The sequence below is a fragment of the Aphis gossypii genome, chromosome 2, assembly GCF_020184175.1.
Source record: "Aphis gossypii isolate Hap1 chromosome 2, ASM2018417v2, whole genome shotgun sequence".
NCBI classification, from domain to species: Eukaryota; Metazoa; Arthropoda; class Insecta; order Hemiptera; family Aphididae; genus Aphis; species Aphis gossypii.
Window position 1 is genome coordinate 53,183,050 of NC_065531.1, and position 14,408 is coordinate 53,197,457.

At 28.7% G+C, this 14,408-nt stretch overlaps 2 protein-coding genes across 2 annotated transcripts; one reads left to right on the forward strand and one right to left on the reverse strand.

The window, feature by feature from the left end:
- Nucleotides 1–231: 231 nt before the first annotated feature.
- On the forward strand, nucleotides 232–1,650 carry LOC126550285 (uncharacterized). Its single transcript, XM_050201495.1, has 4 exons — nucleotides 232–502; nucleotides 576–815; nucleotides 1,068–1,208; nucleotides 1,283–1,650. The coding sequence occupies exons 3-4, from the start codon at nucleotides 1,088–1,090 to the stop codon at nucleotides 1,531–1,533; spliced, it is 372 nt and encodes a 123-aa protein (XP_050057452.1). The 5' UTR covers nucleotides 232–502; nucleotides 576–815; nucleotides 1,068–1,087; the 3' UTR covers nucleotides 1,534–1,650.
- A 224-nt stretch (nucleotides 1,651–1,874) lies between these two features.
- LOC126549823 (uncharacterized) lies at nucleotides 1,875–3,231 on the reverse strand. The gene is made up of 3 exons (XM_050200209.1): nucleotides 3,226–3,231; nucleotides 2,735–2,953; nucleotides 1,875–2,648 (listed from the first exon to the last, which is right to left on the reverse strand). Exons 1-3 carry the CDS (start codon nucleotides 3,229–3,231, stop codon nucleotides 1,875–1,877), a joined length of 999 nt encoding a protein of 332 aa, XP_050056166.1.
- Between the last annotated feature and the right edge of the window lie 11,177 nt (nucleotides 3,232–14,408).

A 14,408-nucleotide genomic window follows, 5' to 3' on the forward strand; every position in this document is an offset into this window, starting at 1 on the left:
TTTATATGATGCGTTCAAAACGTTTTGAAATCAAACCGTTTTGAATTCACTATCATATAAACAGTTCTAAAACGTTGTGATATCATTAAACCGTTTTGAAAGATAAAACTTTTGCGCTAGGTAGTTTAAGGATTTCAAACCGTTTTAACTATTTGGAAACGATTCATAAATGTATCATATAAACGGAGATTAGGTACGTTCGGTGATAACACAGTATCATGATACCACAGCCTACAGAATGTGACCTTTTTTATTTTGATTAATTTTAATATTATTAATTAATAATTATTATAAATTTATGATTTTATTATATAAATATTACTATTTACTACTTTTATAATTTCCGTGTGTTTCCGTGAACAATATAGTTAAAATGAATAATTCAGATAATAAACGGAAACGAGTTATTTGGTCAGAAAATGAAATCAAAGACATGCTGGCTATTTTCAGTGAAAAAAATATTTTAACCGCATTAGATGGGAAGCGTTTTAGAAATAAACAGGTACGTATTAAACATATAATTAGTAGGTAATTAATATTCTTAAAAATGATAACATATATTTCTGGTTTTTTAGATTATGGACACAATTGAGTCGGATATGCGTGCTAAAGGCTACCAAAAAACATCTTCACAAATCCGTACTAAGTGGAAATCACTAAAACATGAATATAAATCTAAAGAGTCAAATAATTCAAAAAGTGGAAGAGGTAGAAAACAATGTGATTGGGATGATGATTGGATGATCTATTGAAAACACGTCCAGCGATTAAACCATTATCATATGGTATTGATTCAACTATCACTTGTACAACAGGTATTTATGTTTGCTATTATAACACAATTATATCAAATAGGTACTATTGTAATATTATTTCATTATATATTTGAAAATATCAAAATTATCAAATATTTAATAACATTTGTAGTAGGTAGGTGTTTAATGTTTCTTTAAGAAGACACTATAGTCTATACCTGCATATTTTATGTTTTCTGACCATCAAACAGCAAATATTGTAATTTAGAAATGTATAATATGCCTACATAAAAAATAAATTTTGTTTTACAGCTGACGATGAGAATTGTATTATGAATGATACAAACATGGAAAGTTGGGTTGTTGAAGAAAACATAAGTGAAGGAGATATTGATAATTTTATTGAAACATTATCAAATCAAGAAGAAAAAATTGAAGTTCGGCCTAAAAAAAGTAACATAATATAATACAAAATATATTATGCAATCTGCCCAATTCCTACCTAATATTTTTTAATTTGTTGATAGGTTGTGCTAAACAAACAAGTCTTGCTAAAACTCTAGAGGAATTTACTAATAAGTGGGAAGACATTCAAATTAAAATGAACAGGGAATTACTGCAGAACCAGAAAGAAATTATGGAGATAGAATTCCAAAAACAGAGAAAATGGGAAGAAGAGATGATGAAAAAAGAAGAAGAGATTTCAAGAGAAGAAAGAAAGGAAAATCAAGATCAATTCAAGTTATTGATTAGCGCCTTAAACAATACATCAAAATGAAATATTAATTAAATTTTTTTTTTACGTTAAAGTCTGATATATTGTTAATTTAAATATTTAATATCATACGTCTGTTACTAATACATAACCTGTTTTTTTTTTATCTGTATGGATATCATAAGGTCTGATATTATATAGTTTATTCAAATTGTTATTTCTTTTTTATTGTTAATGATAAATCATAAAGTCTGACTTAGTTTTAATTTAAATATTTGATATCACAAGTCTGATACGAATATATTACCTATTAAGATTGTTATTTTAATTCATTAATAATAAATGTGTTTTTATTTAATATATATATATAATTACATATACTTGTTTACATAAATATAAATAATTTATGTTCTAAAAGAAGATCGACGAAGACAATAGTTCTCGGACATATATTCCTTTAAAGCATCTCTAATGATTTTTGCGTTTATGGTTGTCTCGAGATTCTGTATAATTTCACGTTGACGAGGTTGTTCATATAGTATATTTTGGTCATTTACTTCTTTCATCCATGTAGATAAGTAAGATTCTTTTACATTTTCAACAATGTTGTGCAAAACACAGCATGCAGAGATTACTTGAGGCATAAATTTATAATTAATATCGCATCTTTTCAACAAACATCTCCATCGACCCTTTAAACGCCCGAAAGCATTTTCGACACAAATCCTTGCTGAAGACAGATATGTGTTAAACGACTCTTCTTCGGCTGACAATGTTCCAGTATATCCTTTAATTAGCCACGATAATAAAGGATAAGCTGGATCGCCCGCAATCATAAATGGAATTTCTTTTTGGTTTATAGTTTTGTAGTGTTTTGGAATTAAAGATTCCCAATTTTTGTACAAACTAGAATCTTTCAAGACAGTTGCATCATGCACACTACCAGGGTGATTTATGGTGATATTACGAAACAAATATTGATTATCAACAAGGCCTTGTAATACGACCGAAGGCCATCCTTTTCTGTTTATAAAATCTCTATAGCCAATTGTTGGAGGCAATATTGGTATGTGAGTACCATCAATAGCGCCAATAATTTGTTCCATTCCAGTTTTTACTGCAATTGATTGAGCTATAATTTTGCTTCTTCTAAGGTGGGCATTTTCAAATGTAGTGGTCTTAAAATTTTGTTGATGGCATTACAAACTTGATATACACAAGAATGTACTGTACTCTTATGCACGCCAAAAAGATTACCAATTACTCGATATTCTGAACAGGTAGCCAGTTTGAATATCACTATAGCTACTTTTTTTTCAACTGATAAACTTGGTCTGAAAGCTAATGGATGAGGAGCTAATTCATCATTTAATTTTTCACATATATATGTAAATGTTTGTTTTGACATTCTAAAATTTTCCAACCAATCCTGATTTGTAAAATGTAACCCTACAATTCGTTCCCAAAAATCTCCAGATCTTTCCTAGAAAAATATGACAATAGTAATTAAATAAGTAAATAATATGATATAAAAATGTATTTATAGCCTATCAAAAGACACGAATTTAGTATATCATTAATTTAAAAAATCTTTTATCAATTAATACTAAGCTAAATTTTGATTAATGATTTTTTTTACATATGTTTTTTAAGACTGCTAAGAAAACATATCGGTTATAAAAAAATAAAAATTGAATAACTAAATACAAAACAGAATATAAGAATATTATGTTTACATATATTATAGGTACTTGCCTTCATCCATATTGATCTAGATTTTCTGCTCTTCAGGTAATTTTTAATAATTTCAGATAATATACTATTATTATGAATACGCGAAAACATTAATTTAAAAGCTAATTTCCGTTTCAACATATTTCTTCTGAATTGAATTATTTTTTTCAATTTATTTCTTCTTTTTGCTCTTATTTTAATCTTTCGTTGCAATTCCTCAACAAATGCACAGATAAGGACTTTAGCTAATACCATTATACTGAACCGAATTGAAATCAGAATAAAGAAAATAAGAATCAAATTAATAAAAATCGACAGTAAAATAAATATAAGTAATAACTAATAATCACGATTAAAGTTGTCTTTAATCGTGGTAATAATTAAACTGATACTGTGGCGACCCGCCAAATATAATTTGATAATAACCGTGGAGTAACATATTATTATCATGGCAGATAAAGTTAATTGTTAAAACCTTTTCAAACAAATTTTACTAAATCGGTTTTAATTATTTACATATAAACATTTAATACATTTACTAATTCAAACCGTTTTGAAAATGTTCAAAACGGTTTGATTTCAAAACGTTTTGAACGCATCATATAAACGTAGTAATAGAGGCTTTATATTAGCCATAGAGGTTATATATTAGCCATAGAGGCTATAAATTTGCCATAGAGGAAATCAATTTGCCTTAGAAGGTATATTTTACCCATAAAGGTTATATATTTGCCATAGAGGAAATCAATTTGCCATAGAAGGTATATTTTAGCCATAAAGATTATATATTTGCCATAGAGGAAATCAATTTGCCATAGAAGGTATATTTTAGCCATAAAGGTTATATATTTACCATAGAGGAAATCAATTTGCCATAGAGTTTTTTTTATGCCATAGAGGTTATATATTAGCCATTGAGGAAATCAATTTGCCATAGAGTTTATTTTTATGCCAAAGAGTTTATATATTAGTCATAGAGTTTACATTTTAGCCATAGAGGATAAATATTGGCCATAGAGTTTATATTTTAGCCATAGAGGTTATATATTAGCCATAGAGTGTAAATTTATGCCAAAGAGGTTATATATTTGCATTAGAAGGTATATTTTAGCCATTGAACTTATATTTTAGCCATAGAGGTAATACATTTGCCAAAGAGGTTGTACATTTGCCATAGAGGTTATTTTCATGCCATAGAAGTTAAATATTAGTCATAGAGGCTATATTTTAGCCGTAGAGACAATCAATTTGCCATAGAGTTTATTTTTATGCCATACAGGTTATATATTAGCCATAGAGGTTATATATTAGCCATAGAGGTTATATATAAGCCATAGAGGCTATAAATATGCCATAGGGGTTATATATTAGCCATAGAGGATATAAATTTGCCATAGAGGAAATCAATTTGCCATAGAGTTTATTTTTATGCCAAAGAGGTTATACATTTGCCATAGAATTTATAATTTTGCCATAGAGGAAATCAATTTGCCATAGAGTTTATTTTTATGCCAAAGAGGTTATACATTTGCCATAGAGTGTAAATTAATGCCAAAGAGGTTATATATTTGCATTAGAAGGTATTTTTTAGATATAGAAGTTATGAATTTGCCATAGAGGTTATGTTTATGCCATAGAGGTTATATATTAGCCATAGAGTGTAAATTTATGCCAAGGAGGTTATATATTTGCATTATAAGGTATATTTTAGCCACAGAGTTTATATTTTAGCCATAGAGGCTCTAAGTTTGCCATAGAGGTAATACATTCGCCATAGAGGATATAAATTTGCCATAAAGGTTATGTTTATGCCATAGAGGTTAGATATTAGCCATAGAGGTTATGTTTATGCCATAGAGGTTGGATATTAGCCATAGAGTTTATTTTTATGCCATAGAGGTTATATATTAGCCATAGATGCTATAATTTTGCGAAAGAGGTTATACATTTGCTAATGAAGGTATATTTTATCCATAGAGGTTATATATTTGCCAAAGAGGAAATCAATTTGAAATAGAGTTTATTTTTATGCCAAAGAGGTTATACATTTGCCATAGAATTTATGATTTTGCCATAGAGGAAATCAATTTGCCATAGAAGGTATATTTTAGCCATAAAGGTTATTTATTTACCATAGAGGAAATCAATTTGAAATAGAGTTTATTTTTATGCCATAGAGGTTATATATTCGCCATAGAGTGTAAATTTATGCCAAAGAGGTTATATATTTGCATAAGAAGGTATTTTTTAGCCATAGAGGTTATGAATTTGCCATAGAGGTTATGTTTATGCCATAGAGGTTAGATATTAGCCATAGAGTTTATTTTTATGCCATAGAGGTTATATATTAGCCATAGATGCTATAATTTTGCGAAAGAGGTTATACATTTGCCATGGAGTTTATTTTTATGCCATAGAGTTTATATTTATGCCATAGAGGTTATATATTTGCCATAGAGGTTATAAATTTGCCATAGAGATTATATATTAGCCAATGAAGGTATATTTTATCCATAGAGGTTATATATTTGCCATAGAGGAAATCAATTTGCCATAGAGTTTATTTTTATGACAAAGAGGTTATACATTTGCCATAGAATTTATAATTTTGCCATAGAGGAAATCAATTTGCCATAGAGTTTTTTTTTATGCCATAGAGGTTATATATTAGCCATAGAGGAAATCAATTTGCCATAGAATTTATAATTTTGCCATAGAGGAAATCAATTTGCCATAGAGCTTATTTTTATGCCAAAGAGGTTATACATTTGCCATAGAATTTATAATTTTGCCATAGAGGAAATCAATTTGCCATAGAGTTTATTTTTATGCCATAGAGTTTATATTTAGCCATTGAGGTTATATATTTGCCATAGAGGTTATACATTTGCCATAGAGGTTATAAATTTGCCATAAAGGTTATGTTTATGCCATAGAGGTTAGATATTAGCCATAGAGTTTATGTTTATGCCATAGAGGTTAGATATTAGCCATAGAGTTTATTTTTATGCCATAGAGGTTATATATTAGCCATAGATGCTCTAATTTTGCGAAAGAGGTTATACATTTGCTAATGAAGGTATATTTTATCCATAGAGGTTATATATTTGCCATAGAGGAAATCAATTTGAAATAGAGTTTATTTTTATGCCATAGAGGTTATATATTAGCCATAGATGCTATAATTTTGAGAAAGACGTTATACATTTGCCATGGAGGTAATACATTTGCTATAGAGGTTATATATAAGCCATAGAGGCTATAAATATGCCATAGAGGTTATATTTTAGCCATAAAGGTTATATATTTGCCATAGAGGAAATCAATTTGCCATAGAGGAAATCAATTTGCCATAGAAGGTATATTTTATCCATAAAGGTTATATATTTGCCATAGAGGAAATATATAAGCCATAGAGGCTATAAATATGCCATAGAGGTTATATTTAAGCCATAGAGGAAATCAATTTGCCATAGAGTTTATTTTCATGCCATAGAGGTTATATATTAGTCATAGAGTTTATATTTTAGCCATAGAGGATATATATTGGCCATAGAGTTTATATTTTAGCCATAGAGGTTATATATTAGTCATAGAATGTAAATGTATGCCATAGAGGTTATATTCATGCCATAGAAGGTATATTTTAGCCATAGATGCTCTAAATTTGCCATAGAGGTTATAAATTTGCCAATGAGGTTATATATTAGCCATAGACGAAATCAATTTGCCATAGAGTTTATTTTTATGCCAAAGAGGTTATACATTTGCCATAGAATTTATAATTTTGCCATAGAGGAAATCAATTTGCCATAGAGTTTATTTTTATGCCAAAGAGGTTATACATTTGCCATAGAATTTATAATTTTGACATAGAGGAAATCAATTTGCCATAGAGTTTATTTTTATGCCATAAAGTTTATATATTTGCCATAGAAATTATATTTTAGCCATAAAGGTTATATTTTAGCCATAGATGCTCTAAATTTGCCATAGAGGTTATAAATTTGCCAATGAGGTTATATATTAGCCTTAGAAGGTATATTTTAGCCATAAAGGTTATTTATTTGCCATAGAGGTAATCAATTTGCCATAGAGTTTAATTTTATGCCATAGAGGTTATATATTAGCCATAGAGTGTAAATTTATGCCAAAGAGGTTATATATTTGCATTAGAAGGTATATTTTAGCCATTGAGGTTATGAATTTGCTATAGAGGTTATGTTTATGCCATAGAGGTTAGATATTAGCCATAGAGTTTATTTTTATGCCATAGAGGTTATATATTAGCCATAGATGCTATAATTTTGCGAAAGAGGTTATACATTTGCCATGGAGTTTATTTTTATGCCATAGAGTTTATATTTTAGCCATAGAGTTTATATTTTAGCCATAGAGGCTCTAAGTTTGCCATAGAGGTTATACATTCGCCATAGAGGATATAAATTTGCCATAGAGGCTATAAATTTCCATAGAGGTTATAAATTTGCCATAGAGGTTATATTTTAGCCAATGAAGGTATATTTTATCCATAGAGGTTATATATTTGCCATAGAGGAAATCAATTTGACATAGAGTTTATTTTTATGCCATAGAGGTTATATATTAGCCATAGATGCTATAATTTTGCGAATGAGGTTATACATTTGCCCTGGATTTTATATATTTGCCACAGAGGAAATCAATTTGCCATAGAGTTTATTTTTATGCCATAGAGTTTATATTTAGCCATAGAGGTTATATATTAGCCATAGAGATTATGTTTTAGCCATAGAAGGTATATTTTAGCCATAAAGGTTATATATTTGCCACAGAGGAAATCAATTTGCCTTAGAGTTTATTTTTATGCCATAGAGGTTATATATTAGCCATAGATGCTATAATTTTACGAAAGAGGTTATACATTTTGCCATGGAGTTTATATTTTTGCCATAGAGGTAATACATTTGCCAAAGAGGTTATACATTTGCCATACAATTTATAATTTTTCCATAGAGGTAATACATTTGCCATAGAGTTTATAAATATGCCATAGAGGTCATATATTTGCCATAGCGGCAATCAGTTTGCCATAGAGTTTATTTTTATGCCATAGAGGTTATATTTTAGCCATAGAGGTTATATATTAGCCATTGAGTTTATATATTAGCCTTAGAGTTTTTATTTTAGCCATAGAGTTGACACGTTAACCATAGATTCAAATAGATTAGCTATAGATGCTTTTATTTTTAATAGTTTTATTTTACTGTGAATAAATCAATTTGGATGTATAGACGGTATAGTTAATCGTTGTAGTCAAAGAAATTCGTTTAATTAATACGTGTGAGCGTAAAAAAATTATGATATAATCTTGCAAGATGCGTCGAAAAATCTCTTACCTGTGTAAGACAGTAAGGCACACTGTATAGACGGATTTTAGTGCGAGTATTATTATGATGTGGTACTACAGTATTTCACTTAATCCGGTTCTCAAACGACTTGAGCCTCGGACTAAGATCGTCGTAATAGCATATATCATTGCCGGCATAGCGCGTACACGTCAGTGTGGTTTCTTATATGCGTATGTCGAGCGAGTAATATTCAAATGCACTCGCGGTCATATTGTTTTGTCTTTAAGCATGGTTAACAGAGACCCCTATGTGAGTGAGTTTGAGATATTACTATTTATATATGGGGCGAACACTTACCGGTATATTCCTTTCAGCAGCCTCATGTGTAAGGGTATTAGAAGTGCAGTTTTTCTCTCTCACACGCTTCTATTGAGCACTGCATAAAAGCAGGTGTCGGTAGTAAGGGGGGACAAATCATCCGTGTACATGAACACATGGTCTTCTATAGAAGAGGCTGGCGGCCGACAGCTGACGGTGGGAAAAAAGTAAAAGAAAAATAATAATAATAAAAGAAGAAAACGAAATCGTCTAATAGCCACCACAGTGGATCTTCCGCGTAAAGTCGGAGGGAACCGTCGCTGATACCACGGCCATTGTAGAGTCGTGTAACGGTTTCTTGGCGCGACCCGCGCTCGAACGCCTCGTGGACTTCCGAAAACAGCAGCTGCACCGAAGAGCATCCGTGAAAAACACGAGAATAAAATTAAAATGTATCTTTTCGGTACACAAACGCGCACAATAATATTATGTACGTAATGTGTGTGTGTGTATGCATATGCACATGTGTAAGCGACGTCCCATATAATTATATTATTAAAATAATTATTTTAATATATAATTTATCAATTCATTTATTTTATTTTAAAATTTAAACAAAAATTGATTATTCGTTTATATTTATCGGAGTAAAGCCTAAAATCAATTAAATACGAGTAAAACTATCATTTTTTTAATGAACTGTTATGTTAAATGGTCTGTATAAATGATACAATCAAAAATTTTAAAAACAAGTGCTTAAAATATTGAGACAGAATTAATAATACTAAATGTTGTTAAACGAATAAGATTCCATTTTACATATAATTGACTATGAGTAATCTTATTTAAAATTTGTTTTCTTGTATATATTATTACATTTTGTATAGGTTTAATATTATCCGAATGGTTTGTTTCACAAATAATTTAAACATTTAAATTCAATTAAGTTTTTACGTGTTCCATAATGGAAAGTTAGTAAATTTAACACATAAATAATAATAAAACTAATCTATTATAAATAAACGTCATATTTAGGTGTGTAAAATATTTATTCTGTTTTATTTTTGGTAATAGTGAATTAATATAATTGATGTCAAAAATATTTTTGAAGATATAGATTGTTGTTTAACTCGTATAATAGAAAATACAAGAGATGTGTGTACTGGCCTCAAGTACAGCTGGCCTACTGGCCACGAGATAGGTAACTGATTTTCCAAATGTCTTGTCAATGCGAAGGGACCGGATACGTTAACTAACACTCAAACCATTAATAAACTCTTTAGTGTGGTTTGGTTTGAAACGTAATAAATTCATTATAAATCAATTAGATGTGTTTCGTCAACTTAAATTGCGGTTTTCCAATTTTCATAAATTTGATAAATACAAAGATTACATTAAAAAGGTACTTTGATGCAAAACAAGATGGGTGGTGTCAAACCTTCATAATAACACTTTTTATTTAATCGTATTGTTATTGCTGTGTAAGATATAGTAATTGCATTGATTCGAAACTACACGTGTGGTACTAGGGTGTAAGGTAAAACTGGCGAAACCGAAAATGTACGGTATCTATGTATGATAGAATATCTAAGTATTTTAAGTATAGCGTGATGTAGGTGGATACGGCGGTAGATGAGATGAGTGAACGCGAATGATAATATTGTGTTATCAATCTTTTTGTTATTATTACACAAATTTTGTATGGTTGTAATAGTCCGAAAACTATGTTTTATATTCACAAGTTCAAACGCGTGTTGATGACGATGACCTGTAGTTGTACCTATAATAATATTATAAGCATCGGGATCGGACTTGCTATATATTACTTATAATAAATAGGTATTACGTTAGACATAATAAGATTCGTTGATTTATCGTCGTCGGGTGTTGGTGGCAGTCGACGCGTGAAGAGTTGCCGTATTTAAATTTTGTACGGGTTTAATAATGTGTACTAATTTTTTTTTTACGTAGTTATTTGTTTTCGTTTATGTTTTTTTTTACACTTCAGCGCGAGTTTCTCGATCCAAATATGCTCCACTCATTAGCATCCGTTCTAATCTCGTTTGTCATCATTACCACATGCTGTTCTGGCGAAGACCGCGTATACCGGTTGTCGAGAGCGAGCAGTAGTCCGTATTGAAATGATTGGAGGAAATCTCGCAGTCAGGCGGCAGTCCTTAGTGCAACACACAATAATATTATTTTTTATACGTATTTACGAAAAACGAATATCGAATAGGTATTATATATATTATTAGCCAGTATGTGTAAAATATAATATACTGGTATTATTACTGATGCAGAATAGTTTAATATTTTATTTTATTAGACATTCTATTTTATATAATATATACAAAACCCGCTCTTCTCTTCAATAATGATACTATTAAAGAAGTCAGGATCCACAGATGACAATTATGACGTTATTTAATATCACATGTATGGCACTTTGTATTTATTATAACAATTTTTCAAAGTTAATACAAAAAACTTGAACGGATGCAACTTTACACAATCACATATCACACTCGATAATACGTCCGTAATAATAATATTTAAATTGCAAACATTTTAAATATTAAAATGTTGAATGTAAATTATTAAAGAAAACTACTATAAATTTCTTTTAACCTCTATAACGCACCAAAGATATTCAATTTGTTATCGAAAACCACCCTTGAAGTTTTAAATTGAAGTATTATATCGACAAGTTATGGAGTACACAGACACAAAAGAAAACACACACACACACATCATTGTAAAATCAATACATTCCTCACTCCGTTCAGAATCTAAAATATTAAATATAAAAGATTGAACTATAAATAAAATAATTAATGTTGCTAGAATAAGTTTGTCAGTTTGGATAAAAATAAATAAAAATAATTATGAGGAAACCGACATTTATTGAAATGTAATTACTAATTTGTTTCAAAAAAATTGAAAAAAATAAAAGACTACCTAACGTAAGTATTTTATACTAATAATTATAAGATTTATAGATAATTATGCAACTTATATATAGGTGCAGGTATACTCAGAGTTGGGTAAGATAGGTACTCAAAAAGCAGTACCGTATTATCAGATACTAGGTACTTGGCGTTGGAATATCGCGGTACAAGATACTTTATACTCGATACTCAATAGGTAAATTTGAGTAAAATTAATCACAGATTTTTAAAGAAAATAATAAAAAAATGGCACTTGTTCAGTAATGATAATACCTTAATTATTACAAGAAAACTATATCTGTATGACTATATAAGAGTATACGAAATTCGATTACATAATAATTAAATAATAATAATACTAATTCTACATTAATAATACAGTATAACAATTTCATTATTTAATACTGTCTTTTCCTTTTAAAAATACTAATTTTTCAAATGTTATATCAGATAATTTTTTACTGGTAGGATTATTGATAAATCTTGCCATGGAAAATATTGGTTTTACGTATGTGAAAGAACACAAGCTGACTTTAAATCGAATAAAAAGTTTTTTATAATAACATAATTGCTATAAAGATATTTAGAGATTTATTCTTATCATTAAAAAAGTAACTATTTCGAAATCAGCTTTTTTAATAGTTCTAGCAATTTCCGATTGTGATAAAAAAACAGTTAAGTTTTCGTTGTATTTATTACTAGAATTAATGAGGAGATTCATAGATATAAAATTGTCAACATCTATACATTGTGATTTATCGGTATAATGAATTGAAAAATTATTTTCAACAACCTATAGAAAATTACCTGTGACTAGTAAACTTACCTTTATTTATATTCGTAAAATAAATATAAAACAATTAAAATAATATTATTTTATTTAATATTAAAAATTAATTTTGATAATGAAAATCAGAATTTAACATTAATATATCAAGTATCTTTCTATAAAATTATTTTATGAAATACTCGATAAATTGAATAAAAATGTACTGCAATACAAGACATTCGTTACATAATAAAATTGTATCTAAGATACTGACCAACCCTGGGTATACTATTATATTTCTATGTATTTGGGTAAACAGTTTCTATAATCCGAAATAAAATAATATTTTATCATAAACGAATAAAGTTTAATATATCGAATAGTTTTAGCACTTTTTTTTTCTTTTTATTTAGATTTATCAATTGGTTTAAACCAATTATATCTGGGAATCGAAACAGGTAATAATGTCTCATACATCAAAAAACTTGATCGCAACAAATGGTAGTGATGTAGTTTTTATTTATTTTCTTTTCTTTTTTATGAGTTGTCAGACTTCTAAGGATAAAATGTGATAGAAAGTTCTCTACTCTAAAAAAAAAAAAAAAAACACTCATCCATTTACAACATTTGTAGCAGAGAAGTTTTGCACTATCGTTATTTTGGTTTTTCGAACATTTCTAAAAGGTACTTTATACCTATCTCCAGGCATGATTAAATAAAAAAATGTGTTACATTTAACTATTTTTGAAATGTATAAAATGGTAATTGGATAATGGATATAAAGTAATATGAACTTTAAAATACTTCTTAGTAATATGATTTCATATCCCACATGGCGTATAAGCGTTTTTGACGTAAATTAGCAAGTATATAAAAATTATGAATTAATATGAAAATAATTGGAACAAGCAAACACAATGAACATCAATCATGTACATTATACATATACATAATAAATTGAATGTAATTCAGTCTATATACCTACAGTTGAATGCAACAACACAAATTACTAATGTAAAATCGCTGATAAAGCACCGCAGGTCAATGTTATTGAAATATTACTGTATTATAATTATATTTGTATACGCCAACGTATACCGCCAGTACTTTCCGTTAAAAATCAAAGTCCATACACTTCCATATGCAGTCTGGAAAGTCTGACATTTATATATTTTGGTCTCAGACTTCAACACATACAAATTAAAAAATAAAATAAAAAAAGAATATTTCATAACAAAAAAATAATTTTTCTAAACAATATTCCTGTAACAAAATTATTTAAATTAACTAACCTAACCTGTGATATGGAGAATACGATTTAGTATTCAGTATGTAATGTACGAGTGTTTTAAAATTTATAAATTTATTAAAGAACATTGTAGATTTTTGGAATTTTAAGTGTCTTACCTAACAACCTAACATAATATACATAATATTATAATACTCGGTATAAAGGCAATAATATTGTATTAAACATTTTTACGGCATATTTTTACGGGCTTATCGGTCACGCAACTATTTTATTAAAGTTATTTATTTGGATATTATAAATCTACAATGCGTATTATTATATAGTAATAATATGTAATATAGTACATACATTACACAGGTACCTACACTCTTACTTTATGCGTGACTACAATAAGTTTGTAATAAATTGTGAACAACGATCGCACGTCATACTTCTATGTTCTAGCTGATAAAATGATAAGAACCTGTAAATAATATTATACATAGATTATTCAGATAGTGACTGATATTCGTCTTACCCTGACACACCGGGGCCACCATCGACAAATCTCAAGAAGTGGATGACGTGAATCGGAAGTTATGATG

Excerpts from the sequence above, each read along its gene's own strand:
- LOC126550285 (XM_050201495.1), top strand. The coding sequence starts at position 1,088 with ATGAATGATACAAACATGGAAAGTTGGGTTGTTGAAGAAAACATAAGT. Across the intron at positions 1,209-1,282 it reads TGAAGTTCGGCCTAAAAAAA|GTTGTGCTAAACAAACAAGT; the intron begins GTAACATAATAT and ends ATTTGTTGATAG.
- LOC126549823 (XM_050200209.1), bottom strand. Across the intron at positions 2,649-2,734 it reads CTACCTGTTCAGAATATCGA|ACCACTACATTTGAAAATGC; the intron begins GTAATTGGTAAT and ends CAAAATTTTAAG.